This window comes from Coregonus lavaretus, assembly GCF_964263955.1.
Source record: "Coregonus lavaretus genome assembly, chromosome: 18".
NCBI lineage: Eukaryota > Metazoa > Chordata > Actinopteri > Salmoniformes > Salmonidae > Coregonus > Coregonus lavaretus.
Window position 1 is genome coordinate 17,230,176 of NC_140005.1, and position 21,928 is coordinate 17,252,103.

The following is a 21,928-nucleotide window of genomic DNA, read 5'->3' on the forward strand; positions in this document are numbered from 1 at the left end:
ATGTATATTTCGCCCACAAAGTCAAATTCAAGAGAAGGATACAAAAGGAGATCAACTGAAGAGAGAATTCTTTGTTGGTTCATTTGTGACTTTCGTTCTTTTCTCCATTTGTTTTCCCAGTTCAGCAGTCATCCATCCACTCTCCCTCACCCACACACAGACTCTACTATCTGCTCACTCTGGGGGGGATGGTAAGGAGCCAGAATACTGCTGGGCTTCACAACGCCCGCCCACTTAGAGCCTGCTGGCTAGCTGCTCTGACACAACCAGAACCAGGAGGAAGAGGTGTATATGGGTTACTTACGTAAGATGACATGTGTGATGACGAAGGCGAAGATGAAGATTGTGAGGAAGGAAAGGGAGAGGATGAACATGTAGAAGAAACGGTAGTTCCTCTTCCCAACACAGTTCCCCACCCAGGGACAGTGGTGGTCAAAACGCTCTGCGGAGGGAGAGAGAGAGAGAAACTCGCATTAAAGACACATTAAGCAAGCGCAATGATGCTTGGGAGAGAGAGATACACAGCGAGAAAGGGGGAGGGTGCAGAGAAAAGGGGAGGGTGCAGAGAGAGAGAGAGAGAGAGAGAGAGAGAGCGAGAGAGAGGGAGGGAGAGAGAGAGAGAGAGAGATGGAGAGGGATGAGAGAGAGAGGGAGGAGAGAGAGAGAGGGAGGAGAGGGAGAGAGAGAGAGAGAGAGAGACAGACATAGACAGAGACAGAGACAGAGAGAATGACAGAGACAGAAAGAATAAGCTGTAGCTGGAATTTTTATATTGAGCGTACTAGAGCTTTGAGACACTGCCTACCCGCCAGCGAGAGGAAGCTGGCTACAGTCAGGTAAAAACGCTGGTAGAGGCATTACATTTACATTTTAGTCATTTAGCAGACGCTCTTATCCAGAGCGACTTACAGTTAGTGAGTGCATACATAATTTTTTTACTTTTCATACTGGCCCCCCGTGGGAATCGAACCCACAACCCTGGCGTTGCAAACAACATGCTCTACTAACTGAGCTACATCCCTGCCGGCCATTCCCTCCCCTACCCTGGACGACGCTGGGCCAATTGTGCGCCGCCCCATGGGTCTCCCGGTCGCGGCCGGCTACAACAGAGCCTGGATGCCTCTGAAATACAGCAGTGCATTCAAAGACACACAGTATGTAAGCCACACCCACACACAGTTCACTGTTTCCACCTTGATAGCAAATTAAAGGTTGCTATTTTTAGGTAAAGTGCCTGTCCCTGGGGTGGGTGGGTAGGCGGGCGCGCGCACACACACACACAGCAGTGTGCCTTCTTGGTACCTTAACCACACTCTTACCTAAACCACCCTGGCAGAATGTGAACTGTGATTATAATGGAAATTATCCATATTCCACATTACATCTAAATTACAGGAAGTGAGCCTTCCCTTTGAGCCCTGGCATGATTAGCTACTGTTTCAGACTGCTGCTGCTGTCTATTCAGTAGGTCTGTGAATGAGTGGTACTGTGGGCACATGGATAATAGCATCCTGAGAGACCTCCATTAGGGACTTGTGTGACTGTGTGAGGACTTGGAGCTGACAGGAGGCAAATGACCACTATAGTAGAGTCAAGTGTGCCAGTACTGTTACCATGTAGACTGCTTCAGACACCACTCAGTACTGTTACCAGGCAGATTGCTTCAGACACCACTCAGTACTGTTACCAGGCAGATTGCTTCAGACACCACTCAGTACTGTTACCATGTAGACTGCTTCAGACACCACTCAGTACTGTTACCAGGCAGATTGCTTCAGACACCACTCAGTACTGTTACCATGTAGACTGCTTCAGACACCACTCAGTACTGTTACCATGTAGATTGCTTCAGACACCACTCAGTACTGTTACCATGTAGACTGCTTCAGACACCACTCAGTACTGTTACCAGGCAGATTGCTTCAGACACCACTCAGTACTGTTACCATGTAGACTGCTTCAGACACCACTCAGTACTGTTACCAGGCAGATTGCTTCAGACACCACTCAGTACTGTTACCAGGCAGATTGCTTCAGACACCACTCAGTACTGTTACCATGTAGACTGCTTCAGACACCACTCAGTACTGTTACCAGGCAGATTGCTTCAGACACCACTCAGTACTGTTACCAGGCAGAATGCTTCAGACACCACTCAGTACTGTTACCATGTAGACTGCTTCAGACACCACTCAGTACTGTTACCAGGCAGATTGCTTCAGACACCACTCAGTACTGTTACCAGGCAGATTGCTTCAGACACCACTCAGTACTGTTACCATGTAGACTGCTTCAGACACCACTCAGTACTGTTACCAGGCAGATTGCTTCAGACACCACTCAGTACTGTTACCAGGCAGATTGCTTCAGACACCCCTCAGTACTGTTACCATGTAGACTGCTTCAGACACCACTCAGTACTGTTACCAGGCAGATCGCTTCAGACACCACTCAGTACTGTTACCAGGCAGATTGCTTCAGACACCACTCAGTACTGTTACCAGGCAGATTGCTTCAGACACCACTCAGTACTGTTACCAGGCAGATTGCTTCAGACACCACTCAGTACTGTTACCATGTAGACTGCTTCAGACACCACTCTTTCAATATAAATAAAAGACTGAGAAGGGCAAAAAATAAATGGTGGCTTTGATGTTTGGTGATGAGGCTGTGTGTGTGCGCACACAAGCGTGTGTCTGTGTGCACGTCTGTGTGTGTGTGTTATGAATCTCACAAAGCCAGATTTCAGTCTCAGAGAACCTAATGTCAGGATTCAGTTCTGGCAACATGCCTCCAAGATATGCCTGGGCATGCATGAATACAATACAATACAATACAATACAATACAAGGTGCATTTCGGAGCTTAGCTTTAAAATGTTGTGAAAACAATCGATATTTGGAACACTATCGAAATACACAGCTTTGGGATATTTGCCATTTAAATCTCCATGCTAGGAGCTATGTCAAGATAATCAAGAATGTGCATGCTGTATGATGGAGCTGGGAGAGGAGCTTAAGGAAGAGAAAAGTAAACAGAGAATGTTATGAGTAGGGCTGTGACCGTCATGGAATTTTGGATGAAGGTTATTTTTCAGCCAAATGACTGCGATCACCGTTCTAATCGTTTGAATAGCAAAAAACAAACAAAAAAACAAGCACATTTTATCCTCTTCTCAGCTCTTCTCCGCTCCTGACTACATGTGCTGCTGCAGGGAGACGCGCTGCCTAGGCAAAGAGTCCATGACACGGAAGGGATGATATGGAGGAGAGGAGATAAGGAGTTGGCAGGGCGGAGGTGTATGTTTCATGATGAACTACTCATGGTGTGATTGTGGTAACGTACATGAACTCAAGTCCTTTTGTTCTCCCGATTTGGAATACCAAATGCCGACAGCATTACCTCCCGAGAGAATTCTCTTCGGTCATCGTCACGGTCGTGTATATTCCCCCTCAAGCAGACACCACGATGGCTCTCAAGAAACTACACTGGACTTTGTCCAAACTGGAAAACACATTTATTGTAGCTGGGGACTTTGATAAAGCAAATCTGAGGGAAAAACTACCAAAGTTTTATCAACACATCGCCTGCGCTACTCACTCATCGAGGACTCTTGACCATTGCTACTCCCCCTTCCGGGACGGCTACAAGGCCCTCCTCCGCCCTCCCTTCGGCAAATCAGATTACGCCTCCATTCTGCTCCTCCCTTCCTATAGGCAGAAACTTAAAACAGGATGTTCCTGTGGTAAGGAAATTCAATCAATCTTTATTATTATTAGCTCTCGTTCTCCATGGCTGACGTGAGTAAGACATTTAAGCGTATTAACCCTAGCAATGTTGCTGGCCCAGACAGCATCCCTAGCCGCGTCCTCAGAGCATGTGCAGACCAGCTGGCTGTAGTGTTCACAGTCATATTCAATCTCTCCCTATCCCAGTCTGTTGTCCCCACTTGCTTCAAAATGTCCACCATTGTTCTTGTACTCAAGAAAGCGAAAGGTAACTGAACTAAATGTCTATTGCCCCGTAGGACTCACTTCTGTCATCATGAAGTGCTTCGAGAGGCTTGTTAAGGATCCTATCACCTTACCTGACACCCACTAGCGGTTGAGAAAAGCCCTTGGCCAGTCACAGAATCTCAGACAAGCCAGACAGCGAGAAGCCTAGAGAGAGCATGCTCACTGCTCATCTGGAAGAGAGAAGCAAATCCTCCTGCTTCTTCCTCCACTGCTTCAGGGAGTGGCCTGTTATTCCACTACAAAAAGATAGGGAGAAAGGGACAGACAGGCTGCACTGCAGGGGGGGAATGAGGGTGTAGAAAGGGAGATGGAGGAGGATGGGAGAAAGATGTTCAGTGAAAACAATGTCCCTCCTCTGAGTGTTGTAAAAGCTCCAATCTCCCCACAACAGAACACACCTGGGGGGGGGGGAGTGATTCAGAGCGAGTTATGAAACAGGGGGGGGGGGCTCCAGATTTCATAATAACAGTTGGGTCATCCATCTTTCTCTGCTCTGCTAGGCGTTAATGAGCCCATAAATCCCTAGCCATATGGGGTCTCAGGAAAAGAACAGGAGAACACAACAAGAGGGAGGCTGTGTCTCTGTGGAGGCTGAGCAGTGATCACTGAGTCTCAGGAGGGAGGAACGGCTGGAAGGCGCATGCTTCATCTGTCGAACACCATAGAAGTAGATACATCTTAACATTCCTATGGAGGAATGTTACTCCCCATGACATGACATGACATAGCTTTTAGCTACGTGTATACAGTGGGGGAAAAAAGTATTTAGTCAGCCACCAATTGTGAAAGTTCTCCCACTTAAAAAGATGAGAGAGGCCTGTAATTTTCGTCATAGGTACACGTCAACTATGACAGACAAAATGAGAAAAAAAAATCCAGGAAATCACATTGTAGGATTTTTAATGAATTTATTTGCAAATTATGGTGGAAAATAAGTATTTGGTCACCTACAAACAAGCAAGATTTCTGGCTCTCACAGACCTGTAACTTCTTCTTTAAGAGGCTCCTCTGTCCTCCACTCGTTACCTGTATTAATGGCACCTGTTTGAACTTGTTATCAGTATAAAAGACACCTGTCCACAACCTCAAACAGTCACACTCCAAACTCCACTATGGCCAAGACCAAAGAGCTGTCAAAGCACACCAGAAACAAAATTGTAGACCTGCAACAGGCTGGGAAGACTGAATCTGCAATAGGTAAGCAGCTTGGTTTGAAGAAATCAACTGTGGGAGCAATTATTAGGAAATGGAAGACATACAAGACCACTGATAATCTCCCTCGATCTGGGGCTCCACGCAAGATCTCACCCCGTGGGGTCAAAATGATCACAAGACCTAGTGAATGACCTGCAGAGAGCTGGGACCAAAGTAACAAAGCCTACCATCAGTAACACACTACGCCGCCAGGGACTCAAATCCTGCAGTGCCAGACGTGTCCCCCTGCTTAAGCCAGTACATGTCCAGGCCCGTCTGAAGTTTGCTAGAGTGCATTTGGATGATCCAGAAGAGGATTGGGAGAATGTCATATGGTCAGATGAAACCAAAATATAACTTTTTGGTAAAAACTCAACTTGTCGTGTTTGGAGGACAAAGAATGCTGAGTTGCATCCAAAGAACACCATACCTACTGTGGAGCATGGGGGTGGAAACATCATGCTTTGGGGCTGTTTTTCTGCAAAGGGACCAGGACGACTGATCCGTGTAAAGGAAAGAATGAATGGGGCCATGTATCGTGAGATTTTGAGTGAAAACCTCCTTCCATCAGCAAGGGCATTGAAGATGAAACGTGGCTGGGTCTTTCAGCATGACAATGATCCCAAACACACCGCCCGGGCAACGAAGGAGTGGCTTCGTAAGAAGCATTTCAAGGTCCTGGAGTGGCCTAGCCAGTCTCCAGATCTCAACCCCATAGAAAATCTTTGGAGGGAGTTGAAAGTCCGTGTTGCCCAGCGACAGCCCCAAAACATCACTGCTCTAGAGGAGATCTGCATGGAGGAATGGGCCAAAATACCAGCAACAGTGTGTGAAAACCTTGTGAAGACTTACAGAAAATGTTTGACCTGTGTCATTGCCAACAAAGGGTATATAACAAAGTATTGAGAAACTTTTGTTATTGACCAAATACTTATTTTCCACCATAATTTGCAAATAAATTCATAAAAAATCCTACAATGTGATTTTCTGGATTTTTTTCTCTCATTTTGTCTGTCATAGTTGACGTGTACCTATGATGAAAATTACAGGCCTCTCTCATCTTTTTAAGTGGGAGAACTTGCACAATTGGTGGCTGACTAAATACTTTTTTCCCCCACTGTATACAGAGCACACAAACATGCAGAAAACAAACAAACGGAGACATAGGCAAACACATTTGCACACACAGGAGTACATACATAAAGTGAGGGAAAAAAGTATTTGATCCCCTGCTGATTTTGTACGTTTGCCCATTGACAAAGACATGATCAGTCTATAATTGTAATGGTAGGTTTATTTGAACAGTGAGAGACAGAATAACAACAAAAAAATCCAGAAAAACGCATGTCAAAAATGTTATGAATGTATTTGCATTTTAATGAGGGAAATAAGTATTTGACCCCTCTGCAAAACATGACTTAGTACTTGGTGGCAAAACCCTTGTTGGCAATCACAGAGGTCAGACGTTTCTTGTAGTTGGCCACCAGGTTTGCACACATCTCAGGAGGGATTTTGTCCCACTCCTCTTTGCAGATCTTCTCCAAGTCATTAAGGTTTCGAGCCTGACGTTTGGCTACTCGAACCTTCAGCTCCCTCCACAGATTTTCTATGGGATTAAGGTCTGGAGAGTGGCTAGGCCACTCCAGGACCTTAATATGCTTCTTCTTGAGCCACTCCTTTGTTGCCTTGGCCGTGTGTTTTGGGTCATTGTCATGCTGGAATACCCATCCACAACCCATTTTCAATGCCCTGGCTGAGGGAAGGAGGATCTCACCCAAGATTTGACGGTCCATGGCGCCGTCCATCGTCCCTTTGATGCGGTGAAGTTGTCCTGTCCCCTTAGCAGAAAAACACCCCCAAAGCATAATGTTTCCACCTCTATGTTTGACGGTGGGGATGGTGTTCTTGGGGTCATAGGCAGCATTACTTCTCCTCCAAACACGGCGAGTTGAGTTGATGCCAAAGAGCTCGATTTTGGTCTCATCTGACCACAACACTTTCACCCAGTTCTCCTCTGAATCATTCAAATGTTCATTGGCAAACGTCAGACGGGCCTGTATATGTGCTTTCTTGAGCAGGGGGACCTTGCGGGCGCTGCAGGATTTCAGTCCTTCACGGCGTAGTGTGTTACCAATTGTTATCTTGGTGACTATGGTCCCAGCTGCCTTGAGATCATTGACAAGATCCTCCCGCGTAGTTCTGGGCTGATTCCTCACCATTCTCATGATCATTGCAACTCCACGAGGTGAGATCTTGCAAGGAGCCCCAGGCCAGGGGAGATTGACAGTTCTTTTGTGTTTCTTCTATTTGCGAATAATCGCACCAACTGTTGTCACCTTCTCACCAAGCTGCTTGGCGATGGTCTTGTAGCCCATTCCAGCCTTGTGTAGGTCTACAATCTTGTCCCTGACATCCTTGGAGAGCTCTTTGGTCTTGGCCATGGTGGAGAGTTTGGAATCTGATTGATTGATTGCTTCTGTGGACAAGTGTCTTTTATACAGGTAACAAGTTGAGATTAGGAGCCCTCCCTTTAAGAATGTGCTCCTAATCTCAGCTCGTTACCTGTATAAAAGACACCTGGGAGCCAGAAATCTTTCTGATTGAGAGGGGGACAAATAATTATTTCCCTCATTAAAATGCAAATCAATTTATAACATTTTTGACATGCGTTTTTCTGGATTTTTTTGTTGTTATTCTGTCTCTCACTGTTCAAATAAACCTACCATTACAATTATAGACTGATCATTTCTTTGTCAGTGGGCAAACGTACAAAATCAGCAGGGGATCAAATATAATATAAATATAATCAAAAATAATTTCCCTCACTGTACATACATACACCCACTTCACCTTCAGTCCGCCCACCCTCCCAGCATGTGTGGCCCACACAGTGACTCACCGACACAGTTGTCACAAAGGCTGCAGTGAGAGGCACGCGGTGGTCTGAAGATCTTACAGGTGAAGCAGTACTTGAGCTTGACCGTCTGCCCATTGATGACCACCTCTTTCGTCCTGGGGGGCGGCCGGTACCCCGAACTGGAGCCCTTGGCTACGTCTGTCAGGGAGAATCATTAGACTTAATCATCGGGAAATTAAATTGCAGTCTGCTACTTTTGACAAACAATACACTTCAACCCTCATTCATTGTCATGCTATTGAAGAGTAGACTAGTTCCAACATATATACGGTATGGGAGGAGGGTACTACAGTCCTGCACAAAGCTGGCACTGTAGAGCGTTACAGGGTCTCCGTCCATACAAGCCTCTACAGGATCCAAAGTCAAGTCAAAATGGAACTGTCACAATAAACTAGACCTATTTGTTAGTAGTGTACTGGTCATGTGAACAGTAGAATGAAAAGCCTTTTAAAATGTTGGTTCATTACTAAATTCATGTCTGGCTCTGAAAGCAGAAAGAGAATCAGAACTGTTCAGCACCTGCTCTCCTGACGTCACACTGTGACTCATCTATTCTGACCTGCTCAGAACAACATGCACTTCACTCTGCACTCCGCTCACTGTAAATGTCTCAGCTGGAGGAAACCCAATTTGGCAAGTCACAGGTTATTTTCTCAGCAGAAATAAATAAAATAAAATCCCTCATAGTGGTAAATGTAGTAAAACGGCGTTGCAGCAGGGAGGATGATCACGATGAGAGAAATTGCTGTGTGGATGATTATGTAAAAATGATGATGTAGGTAGGGTATTCACCCATAAAATGATTATTTCATTCAAATGTATTGATTCAATAGAGAATTGCATCAGAAAAACAATAGTCCAAACCCTATGTCTCTACCATATATGGTTCAAAGGTTAGACAATTTACTTGATTTACTAGATGAATTTAGCATGTTTAGAGTGAATGGAATTTCATCACAGGCATGATCAAAAAGTGGTCACTGCTCAATAGAACTCTGTGGCGCTGCTCCGCGGCAGAACGGCGCTTACTTCGAATGACAACTGACAAGCTAACTAATGGCTGCAGGTTTCTGAGTGAAAACATGGGCTTTTACTAAATGAAATCCGCAGAATACAAAACACATTTATTTACACATTTCAATATCAACCCTCCGCGAAGACAATCTGTTCCTATTGTTTATTTCAAGTATTTTCCTTTAAATCGCCATAGAAACACCCCCTCAATGTAGATTGATCACCAATAAAACCAATGAAAGCCAAGGATCTGGAGATGAAAATGACGTGGGTATCAAGTTGATTTTGATTGGTCCAACATGCGGAAACACCTCCAAATGGTACCACCTCCCAAAGCCAAATATGGAAGAGATACAACCAAGAGAGGCGTGGTCTAAACTAGCAATGGTCACAGCGAATTAACGTTATTTCATCAACACTGTCAAATACAAGTACAGTTGAAGTCGGAAGTTTACGTACACCATAGCCAAATACATTTAAACTCAGTTTTTCACAATTCCTGACATTTAATCCTAGTAAAAATTCATTGTCTTAGGTCAGTTAGGATCACCACTTTATTTTAAGAATGTGAAATGTCAGAATAATAGTAGAGAGAATGATTTATTTCAGCTTTTATTTCTTTCATCACATTCCCAGTGGGTCAGAAGTTTACATACACTCAATTAGTATTTGGTAGTATTGCCTTTAAATTGTTTAACTTGGGTCAAACGTTTCGGGTAGCCTTCGACAAGCTTCCCACAATAAGTTGGGTGAATTTTGGCTCATTCCTCCTGACAGAGCTGGTGTAACTGAGTCAGGTTTGTAGGCCTCCTTGCTCGCACACGCTTTTTCTATAGGATTGAGGTCAGGGCTTTGTGATGGCCACTCCAATACCTTGACTTTGTTGTCCTTAAACCATTTTGCCACAACTTTGGAAGTATGCTTGGGGTCATTGTCCATTTGGAAGACCCATTTGCGACCAAGCTTTAACTTCCTGACTGATGTCTTGAGATGTTGCTTCAATATATCCACATAATTTTCCTTCCTCATGATGCCATCTATTTTGTGAAGTGCACCAGTCCCTCCTGCAGCAAAGCACCCCCACAGCATGATGCTGCCACCCCTGTGCTTCACGGTTGGGATGGTGTTCTTCGGCTTGCAAGCCACCCCCTTTATCGTCCAAACATAACGATGGTCATTATGGCCAAAAAGTTATATTTTTGTTACATCAGACCAGAGGACATTTCTCCAAAAAGTACGATCTTTGTCCCCATGTGCAGTTGCAAACCGTAGTCTGGCTTTTTTATGGCGGTTTTGGAGCAGTGGTTTCTTCCTTGCTGAGCGGCCTTTCAGGTTATGTCGATATAGGACTAGTTTTACTGTGGATATAGATACTTTCGTACCTGTTTCCTCCAGCATCTTCACAAGGTCCTTTGCTGTTGTTCTGGGATTGATTTGCACTTTTCGCACCAAAATACGTTCATCTCTAGGAGACAGAACGCATCTCCTTCCTGAGCGGTATGACGGCTGCGTGGTCCCATGGTGTTCATACTTGCGTACTATTGTTTGTACAGATGAACGTGGTACCTTCAGGCATTTGGATATTGCTCCCAAGGATAGTTTGTTAACAAGAAATTTGTGGAGTGGTTGAAAAACGAGCTTTAATGACTCCAACCTAAGTGTATGTAAACTTCCGACTTCAACTGTATATTAAGGTTATAATACTGTAGAGAACAATCTAATGATTATTTCTATGTGATATATAATGACATTGGGCAAAGAAAACAAAGTTTTGACATTAATTTCATAGCTCCCTCTTGAATTGCCCAGTTTTTCTCTACATTCTAGAGCAGTGAGTGAACGCCCTATATGATCATTTGAAAAGCACAAAAGGTATAACTGCGATGCTTGTTTCTGTAGCCCTCTCTCGTGTGGGAGTGTGTGTGGGAAAGTGTGTGTGTGGGTGGATCATTGCGTGCCTCTAAGCACAGTGGCCGAGCTGGAGTGGTGTGTGTGCACAACTCAACAGGAGCACTCTTTTCAGCCCATGTTCAACGTGATCAATGCACTCCCTCCATCTTCTCCTCTCCTCCTGTGTACAGAATGAGAGATAGTCAACCAGGAGGTGAGTGAATGAGTGGGAGGAGAATTAGCAACTCTAAATCCGTCAAAGAGCTTCCAACAGAGAGTAGAAAGGTCAGGTGATGTTGCTGAACTGAACTGCATGCTATTCATACTGCGTAGAACAGTAACACATACTGTAATGTACTGTGCTCAATAGAGACCCATCATCATTATTCTATTTTCATTGTATTGACGTCTATGAAAACATCATGTCCATAAATGCCATTCAAGGCCATCAAGCCGCCTCTAAAATGTGAAGCGTCACAGCATAAGGACTGTATAAAAATCACATCTAGCCTCACATACATTAAACAGCACCCTAGTTCTCCATTATATGTCTTTCAAGCACTACGACACCGTCTGTGATGAACAGCTAATGAAATGTTCATGGACTGACTGGGCATGGAGCCCAGACTACTGCTGCTGCTTCTTACAAACATAACTCACTCATTTCACTCAGCTAGACCACCAAAAAAAAAAAAAATCTATACAGTTACATACTGTAATATCATTTTTGGACGATATTATAGAGATATGACTTTTTTTGCTACTGTAGGTAGCGTTAGCTAGCGCTAGTCGGCTGTACCTGCGCCAAAATTCCAGTATTTTTATCCTATAGCTTGTTCTCCATCTTTTTAAAAATAGTGAACCAAAATGTTTTCAGAGAAAACTCATTTTCTCATGCTCTCGTCTCTCTGCAGCAGACATATAGTGAGCAATCCTTGGGCAGGCCGCCTAAGCGCTTTTTCGGGTCGCTTAGTCCAAATGGTGTAAAAAATATATGTTTTATAATATAATCTTTCAGAACTAACAATCACCAAAATAAAAGCTAGACAAGTCAGGGAGAATTGAAAATTCCAAAAACAATGAATTTGCGGTATTCATTTTGTTATGCTTGAGCAAAGGACCACAGCATTATCCGTGGCAAAATGCATAGAATTGCAAGAAACTGGCTTTAAAATTGCAAAATGTTCTCTTAGCTCCATTGAATAATATGTAGAATCGCAGGAAATTAGCGTTAAAACTGCAACATTTTCTCTCAGCTGCATGGCAAAATGTGTACAATTTTAAGGAAATTAGCTTTAAAACCGATGGCTGACCGCGCTCATTGCCAAGCCCCAATCCACGTCCCCTGCCTCGCCCACCACCTAAGCCCCTTTTTGAGCCAGAAATAACCCTGGTTTGGAACGTCAAAATTGCAATAAAACCGCAGTATCTAATCGCAATACATATCGTATCGACACCTAAGTATCGCGATAATATCATTTTGTGAAGTCCCTGGCAATTCCCAACCCTAACCACCAGCATCAACTGTAAAGCACTGTCTAGCTAAAACTGTATCAACATGTACTGTAAGCTGAACGATTAATAGACAAAGGAGGAATAACATTGAGTGTAGCCTAATCCTTTTCTATTGTACTATTGACTGTGAAATAAACATTCACCTACTTCTCTCTCTCTTGTCTAAAATATCAAATCTAACGCACAAACACACCCAGGCAAATACTGAAAGCTCTAAATGTCTGGATCTCAATAGCTAGTGAGGTTAAAGGCCATGCTGATTTATGATCAGTGCTGGGTGTGTTTGTGCTGATCTATGATCAGTTTTTCCTTTTACATAGATCATAATAAATATAATTATGGACAGATCCTAGATCCACACTCCTACTCTGAGAGGCTTTGTGGATAGGGCCCAGGGCACCTGTATCCTCATGCATCATTTGGAGCCAGATCTGCTGACAGCAGATAGGCTAAACAAGTTGAACCACCTTTACAAGGAAAGAATCCCAACTAATTTCTCTAAATTTCTGTGAAAACAAGCCTCTACATCAGCCAATGATGTGCTCCTTCTCCGCTCTCAGCCACAACTTCTAGTTTATGTTCACACTTCAGACACCTCCAGGAGGAAACGGGATGTCAAATTAGCTTTTCTGCTGACTGGGAGTGTTTGTATAAGGTGTGATCATGCCAGAACATTTAATATTTCACAGATTGGATCTAGTAGTTTTTCTGTCCGAGACAGAGAGGATGGAGTTGGAAGGAGGAGGGTAGTGATAAAAGGGGTTGATGAGGGAGGGCAGTGGTACAGCTTAACCAGCACACAGAGAGGCAGAGACTGAAGGAGGATTCAATGTCGGCCAAAGCATCCAGCCAGCCCCATCTCGACGGGGTATAACGAGAATGTAATTGCTATCCTGCAGGGATAGGGAGGTGATGGGGAGAGGATGAGAACAGGGCATTAGCAGATGGACCTTCACTCACAGACAACACAAAAGAACACTGACCGCAGGTTTAATAAGACCCCTTTATTCAAGAAAGACTCTGGACTTAAACTATGAACAAAGAGAAGGGTAGCCTGTACAGACAAGTGCTTACTTCTGATTTCTGAAAGTCAAGTCGACATCACAAACAAGTAATGGGATAATAATAAGTGATATTTGTGATCTCGATTTTCCCCCATTACTTTCACACCCCTGGGGAGCAAAATATGAATAACCAGCCAAACATTCCAGACCCCATTTTATCTTGACAAGCCCTGGAGTTGTGTGCCCTTAGAGCAGTTGGCGTCAATTTTAAATCATCACATTAGAGGCTGCTTTAAAGGAGACTTCACATGAATGTGCCATTTACATCACTGCAGATATGAGAAAGGGGACAAGTAGAAGAAGCTCTGTTATTTATTACTATTGAGGAGCATCCATCCTCTGTACAGGACAGACAGGACTTCCCAGGCAGATGCTGTTGGTTCCTGTACGTCTGCATGACGAGAGGTAATGAGGCCCATGAGCCGCACAGGGGGACTAGGAGAGCACAGCCAGACACACTATCCCTGAGTAAGCACTCACTCTGCCTCTCAGATACAGGCATACTGTACAGTGGTCTGTGAGAGAGAGAGAGTGTGTGTGTGTGTCCAGTATGCAGAGGCGAACAGTAGACAGGGGCCTTCGGTAACAGCAGAGGCCAACCCAGGCCACTAATTGCACTTATGGTTTCCTTTCTCTCTTTGTCTGGTCCCATTGGGTAAATTCAGCTGGCTGTAATTAATATCCCAGCAGCAGCATTAGAAGCAGCAGGTCTATTCATGGGCCATGCGGCCACATCCAAAAGACCTCATCAGAGCCCTTCTATCTCCCCGTCAGGAGGACTAATCATAATCCTCAAGACAGGCCAACAAAAACTCTGAGAGAGACCAGAGAGACAGGAAACCATCTCCCAGAGGAAGCCTTCACTGGCTGGACATAAAGGGAGTGAATACACATTAAAATGCAGAAATAGGCTATCGAACTGGAGAAAAATATTATGTAAGGTGGGTTTTATTAAAATGGTGTGTGTGTGGTATGTGTGCTGGTTGCATAACATAACTCCTGTCCTGGATAGAGGCTTCGGCAGGCATTTAAACTGTTAGTTGAAGGAAACTTTCCTCTTCAGTGGGTAACAAAGAGCAGGTTTCCTAATGGTGATAACACTGAGCATTTACTATGACACACACACTCTCACAAACATTCACTTCCTATCGCCGCAGGCACACACCCTTGCTACTTCCCCTCGTAACTCTGGGCCACAGATTGCTGTGTGTGTGCGTGCGTGTCAACCACTAATATCCAACCGCCATTGTAACATTAAAAGGATAAGATGTGCTTTTAGCGATTACAGTTCAAAAAGGAATACAATTAAACAAGATTAACTTTACTGAAGTGGAAATACAGCTCTGTAACGTAGGGCTGAGTTATTTTTGTGTAAAAGGGTTTCTTTCTGGACTGTTTTGAAACCATTACTCAGCCCCAAGATGACAGTCTGTCCTAAAGGGTTCAGTGAGCTTTCTGATATTCCATTCCACCCTGTTTTGCTTAGTTTTAACAATGAAAAACTGTGAAGGATTTTTCAGTTCAGTACATTTCTGGGGAACTGGTTTTGATTTGTTCCCAGAGAAGAGTATCGGGTTTAAGGACGTGACGAGGGGTAAGGGAAAGGGAGTGTCTAGCCCACAGAGACCATCAATCTAGGCTTTAGCCAGAAGAACACCTCGCTTCTCTTCCAACTCCTCTCAGAGGACATAACTTTTAGGCCTATATTCCTCCTCATTCCCTTTCTCAACATTATAGGCCTACAGCCTAACTGATCTCAAATTACAGGATTGGTGAAAGTATTATGGTGGAGACCTATCCAAGTCTGTCAGATTAAAGAAATCCTTACGCAGGGGTTAGGGGTTAGGGATAGTGCACAGTTAAAGTATTCCCTATTCAACCAGGGCCACTGTGTGGTGTGTAATAAAGGTAGGCCTATGTGTACTGATACGGTGGTGCTGGTGCTCGGGTGGAAACAGCATAGTATGGTTCCAGCTTACTGTAGTAATTGGGTAATGGAGTGGGAATGGGATGAGAGTCAATAGCCATGGTGTGGACCTGGCAGTAACATTCTGCGAGTACAGAGTTCATCGACGTACACACTGGATAGGGAGGGGTGAGAGACAGAGATAGTAACAATCAATTCAATATGGTTGTTCAGCTAATTAATATGATTATCAAAACATACGCTAATTAATAAACTATACTGGGCACACCCCAAACCCTCTCATTCCCCCCCAAAAATATCATGCAAGTGGGTGTGTTTAGGGGGGCGCGACAGTGCATTTTTATATGATGAGGCAAGCAGCCTGAATACCAACTGTAACAAGGACATAACCGCTCACATACAATTTGTCCGTCAACTATGACAGACAAATTGAGAAAAAAAATCCAGAAAATCACATTGTAGGATTTTTAATGAATTTATTTGCAAATTATGGTGGAAAATAAGTATTTGGTCACCTACAAACAAGCAAGATTTCTGGCTCTCACAGACCTGTAACTTCTTCTTTAAGAGGCTCCTCTGTCCTCCACTCGTTACCTGTATTAATGGCACCTGTTTGAACTTGTTATCAGTATAAAAGACACCTGTCCACAACCTCAAACAGTCACACTCCAAACTCCACTATGGCCAAGACCAAAGAGCTGTCAAAGGACACCAGAAACAAAATTGTAGACCTGCACCAGGCTGGGAAGACTGAATCTGCAATATGTAAGCAGCTTGGTTTGAAGAAATCAACTGTGGGAGCAATTATTAGGAAATGGAAGACATACAAGACCACTGATAATCTCCCTCGATCTGGGGCTCCACGCAAGATCTCACCCCGTGGGGTCAAAATGATCACAAGAACGGTGAGCAAAAATCCCAGAACCACACGGGGGGACCTAGTGAATGACCTGCAGAGAGCTAGGACCAAAGTAACAAAGCCTACCATCAGTAACACACTACGCCGCCAGGGACTCAAATCCTGCAGTGCCAGACGTGTCCCCCTGCTTAAGCCAGTACATGTCCAGGCCCGTCTGAAGTTTGCTAGAGTGCATTTGGATGATCCAGAAGAGGATTGGGAGAATGTCATATGGTCAGATGAAACCAAAATAGAACTTTTTGGTAAAAACTCAACTCGTCGTGTTTGGAGGACAAAGAATGCTGAATTGCATCCAAAGAACACCATACCTACTGTGACGCATGGGGGTGGAAACATCATGCTTTGGGGCTGTTTTTCTGCAAAGTGACCAGGACGACTGATCCGTGTAAAGGAAAGAATGAATGGGGCCATGTATCGTGAGATTTTGAGTGAAAACCTCCTTCCATCAGCAAGGGCATTGAAGATGAAACGTGGCTGGGTCTTTCAGCATGACAATGATCCCAAACACACCGCCCGGGCAACGAAGGAGTGGCTTCGTAAGAAGCATTTCAAAAGGTCCTGGAGTGGCCTAGCCAGTCTCTAGATCTCAACCCCATAGAAAATCTTTGGAGGGAGTTGAAAGTCTGTGTTGCCCAGCGACAGCCCCAAAACATCACTGCTCTAGAGGAGATCTGCATGGAGGAATGGGCCAAAATACCAGCAACAGTGTGTGAAAACCTTGTGAAGACTTACAGAAAACATTTGACCTGTCTAATTGCCAACAAAGGGTATATAACAAAGTATTAAGAAACTTGTTATTGACCAAATACTTATTTTCCACCATAATTTGCAAATAAATTCATTAAAAATCCTACAATGTGATTTTCTAGATTTTTTTTTCTCATTTTGTCTGTCATAGTTGACGTGTACCTATGATGAAAATTACAGGCCTCTCTCATCTTTTTAAGTGGGAGAACTTGCACAATTGGTGGCTTTTTTCCCCCACTGTATACACACAAACATATAAATATACATACATACACACCACACACAAAAATGTGGGGCTCAAAAGCCCTGAATGACGGCTCGCCACTGCTTCCTACCTAAGCAGTCAGACTTCTCCTTCCATTACAAGGACATTATGAACATACTGTTTGATGTTAGCACATATGGAGATGTACAGACAACGTGTGAAGACATCAAGTGTGAGACATCAAGTGTGAAGCCACATGATGTAAAGAACACATGGTAACCCCTGGCAACGGCACACTGGAGAATTCTGACAGTAAATTAAAAAGAAATCCTGGTTGAATTCTGAATCCACATTCCACCATGGGGGAAGTCAGTCTGTGGATAATGTGACACACTGCTATATCCTACCTCTGCATAACGCACTGAAGCTGAGAGGAAAGAGACTGCTGTGGATGACAGAGAGCTCCTACCATTCACACACACCTTTATCAGCACCTCTCACTCTCTCCATCTCTCTTCCCTGTTCTCCCTGAGCATCTCTCTCTCTCTCTCCTCTCGCTCTTTACCTTTCTCCCTGTGAGAGTTAATAACCTCCGAGTGCCTTAGAGAGGAGAGAGGAGCTACAACGGATTAATGGAGGGTGGCTGTAAAGAGCTCCACAAGCCCACTTACACTAACAGATCGGATCAAGCGGAGGGCTTTAGAACCCACTTCATTCTCACACTCTGCTCCAACCGGCCATTGTTCAGGTTCAAACAATGGAGCCAATGTATCAATTAGTGTTGGGGGGGAGGGGGGGGGGGGGGGGGGATAGATAGTTACATATCGTGATATTCTTTTGGATTATATAATATTAATACTTTGACTCCAAGTATCGGTAGCATTAGCTAGCTCTAGTCGGCTGTTCCTGCGCAAAATGGTATTTTTCATCCTATAACTTGTTCTCCATTTTAAATAGTGAGCAAACATGTTTTCAGCAGTTTTATTTCCATTACTGATCAAAACTCATTTTCTCATGGCTCTCTCTTGTCCCTCTGCAGCAGACATAATAGTGAGCAATATGTTTAGAACATCAAATCGTAATAAAATCGCAGTATTGAAACATATAGAATCGTGAGAAACGCAATACATATCTGCACCTAACTATCATGATAATATGGTATTGTGAGGTACCTGCCAATTCCCAGCCCCAGTATCAATGTGACAGTAGTGTAGGGGAATACAGTAACGTAGGCTGTGTTTTAGAGCTATGCTGATCAGATGTGAAGTGAGATTACCACTCATTCGGTAAAGGTTTGAGGCAGTCTTGCTGTTGAGAAAGTTTGTGTTGAGTCCGTGTGTGTGGCAAGCAGTTCCTCACTCTGGTTTAGTGAGACAGGTTCTATGTCCTCACTCTGGTTCAGTGAGACAGGTTCTATGTCCTCACTCTGGTTCAGTGAGACAGGTTCTATGTCCTCACTCTGGTTCAGTGAGACAGGTTCTATGTCCTCACTCTGGTTCAGTGAGACAGGTTCTATGTCCTCACTCTGGTTCAGTGAGACAGGTTCTATGTCCTCACTCTGGTTCAGTGAGACAGGTTCTATGTCCTCACTCTGGTTCAGTGAGACAGGTTCTATGTCCTCACTCTGGTTCAGTGAGACAGGTTCTATGTCCTCACTCTGGTTCAGTGAGACAGGTTCCCTGTCCTCACTCTGTAAATGAGGCAGTCTTTCTTGGCTGTTACTCAACTCTCTCCCTCTCCTCCTCTACCAGAGCAGCTATCAGTCAATCAGACTCTGGAACCGTATCTAGCCACAAAATACTAACTAAAATGTTGCCAATATTATGCAGGAGCAAAGAGAAGAGGTTCGTCATCGAGAGTTTTCTATTCCATATTCTAGTATAACTTGTATCTTGATAGAAACCTGGGTGTCAGTCAAACACAAACAGCACTGTATAAATCAAATCATGCCCAGTCACAACATGTGGAGGAAACCATTTACATTTTAGTCATTTAGCAGACGCTCTTATCCAGAGCGACTTACAGTTAGTGAATACATATCTTTTTATACTGGCCCCCCGTGGGAATCGAACCCACAACCCTAACTGAGCTACATCCCTGCCGGCCATTCCCTCCCCTACCCTGGACGACGCTGGGCCAATTGTGCGCCGCCCATGAGTCTCCCGGTCGCGGCCGGCTGCGACAGAGCCTGGATTCGAACCAGGATCTCTAGTGGCACAGTTAGCACTGCGACGCAGTGCCTTAGACCACTGCGCCACATTTGGAGTGCATCCTCTGAGGACTAAAGACATGTATGACAGGCAGACAAGAGTACAGCGGTGACACTATGACACAGGTTCCACTGCTCTGGCTCTCCTCCACTCTGCCTGTAACAGGATGGTCTGTCTGCCAGCGTGGGCAGCAGGAGAATAGAGGGATAGAAGGGTGGGAGGATGGAGAATGATGGAGAAGAGAGCTGTGAACTATAAGTAGAGCCCGCCTGCTTGAATGCATTTCAAATCAAATCACATTTTATTTGTCACATACACGTGTTTAGCAGATGTTATTGCGGGTGCAGCGAAATGCTTGTGCTTCTAGTTCCGATAGTGCAGTAATATCTAACAATTTCACAACATATACCCAATACACACAAATCTAAGTAAGGAATGGAATTTAAGAATATATACATATATGGACTAAGATACAGTAGAATTTTATAGAATACAGTATATACATATGAGATGAGTAGTGCAAGATATGTAAACATTATTAAAGTGACTAGTGTTCCATTTCTTAAAGTGGCCAGTGATTTCAATAGGCAGCAGCAGCCTCTAATTTGAGAGACTGCTAGTGATGGCTAATTAACAGTCAGATGGCCTTGAGATAGAAGCTGTTTTTCATTCTCTCGGTCCCAGCTTTGATGCACCTGTACTGATCTTGCCTTCTGGATGATAACGGGGTGAACAGGCAGTGGCTCGGGTGGTTGATGTCCTTGATTATCTTTTTGGCCTTCCTGTGACATCAGGTGCTGTAGGTGTCCTGGAGGGTGGGTAGAGTTCCCCCGGTAATGCGTTCGGCAGACCGCACCACCCTCTGGAGAGCCCTGCAGTTGCGGGCGGTGCAGTTGCCGTACCAAGCGGTGATACAGCCCGACAGGATGCTCTCAATCTGTAAAAGTTTGTGAGGGTTTTAGGTGCCAAGCCAAATTTCTTCAGCCTCCTGAGGTTGAAGAGGCTCTGTTGCGCCATCTTCTCCACACTGTCTGCGTGGGTGGACCATTTCAGTTTCTCAACAACACACAGCATGCACTCAGACGCACATACACACGCACAAACAATCACAAGCATGGATTATTTGATATCTCAGCAGCATTGATGGAAACCCTCTAAATAATCATATAGTGCACCCAATAAAAGCATTAAATGTCAGTGCATCCTCATCCTCAGCATATTAATCTCCATCATACACACAGTATCCATCTCCTCTGCAGGGAGAGGAGCAGGAGTTTAGCATGGCCATTGGCTTTAGAAACATCCGCTGACATTTACTGGCTAGCCTATAACTCGGTCTCTGGCACGCACAGCAGAAGAGACCGGAAGGGAAGAGAAATATCCTGCCTGGTTCCGGTAATGAGAGCCTTTGGAGTTGGCATGCTTCCGCCTGGAGGATGCCAGTCTCTCAGTCTCTGCAGCGTTGCCACGTCTGACCAGGGCCTGCACTGCTAACCATGGCAGACAGACAGAACATGATGCATGGAAAGACAAGCTGCAGTAACAACAGTGGTGATCAATATAACAGCGGAGGCTGACTGTGCTGAAGAGTTCCCGTTACAATGCTATTCCTCAGTTCACAGTCACACACAGAGCAGGGACAGGACAGGTGCCCATTGATTTACACAGCAGGCTTTATCCACTGAGCCCTTTCCTCAAGAGAAAGTTGAGGACAGAACAGAACAGGACAGAAAACGCAACACTTCCTGTAATTGGACACACTGCATCCCAGACATAGGGCAGCATTGAAGAGGCACCTTGTTCTGTCCCATTCAGTATGTAGTTTCACAACATATCAATACCAGAGGTGAACTTGAGCCCTGTACCACTTTGAATAGAAGACAACACCATTACTTATTAATGAGGGTGCTGGGAATAAAATAACCTCCAGTTCAGTTGCGGTCAAACATTACTTCACCATGTGATCTTGTCTAATTTAGCCTGACTGACTGTCATCTTTCCAAGGAGTAAGGAAGAACTTACAGCACACGCTCTGATAACAACATAAGCTAAACAACATAACACAAGCACTTGAGCCGCAATCAACAGCCTGATCAACTCTATGCGAAGGAGACGTGCTGTGCTGCATGAGGCAATGGTGGTCACACCAGATACTGACTGATTTTATGATCCAAGCCCCTGCCTTTTTTTTTATGTATCTGTGCCCAACAGATGCATATCTTTATTGCCAGTCATGTGAAATCCATAGATTAGGGCCTAATGAATTTATTTCAATTGACTGATTTTATTATATATATATATATATATATAT

General features: G+C 44.4%; 1 protein-coding gene across 4 annotated transcripts in view; it reads right to left on the reverse strand.

The window, feature by feature from the left end:
- LOC311146058 (palmitoyltransferase ZDHHC14-like) overlaps positions 1 to 21,928 on the reverse strand; it is a 104,781-nt gene that overhangs the window by 20,116 nt on the left and 62,737 nt on the right. For all 4 annotated transcript variants that reach the window (XM_084182522.1, XM_084182520.1, XM_084182521.1 and 1 more), the window contains exons 4-5: positions 8,109 to 8,264; positions 305 to 442 (exon numbers count right to left, since the gene is read on the reverse strand). In XM_084182522.1, the coding sequence (XP_084038648.1) occupies positions 305 to 442; positions 8,109 to 8,264 (294 nt within the window). The remainder of the gene's footprint in view (positions 1 to 304; positions 443 to 8,108; positions 8,265 to 21,928) is intronic.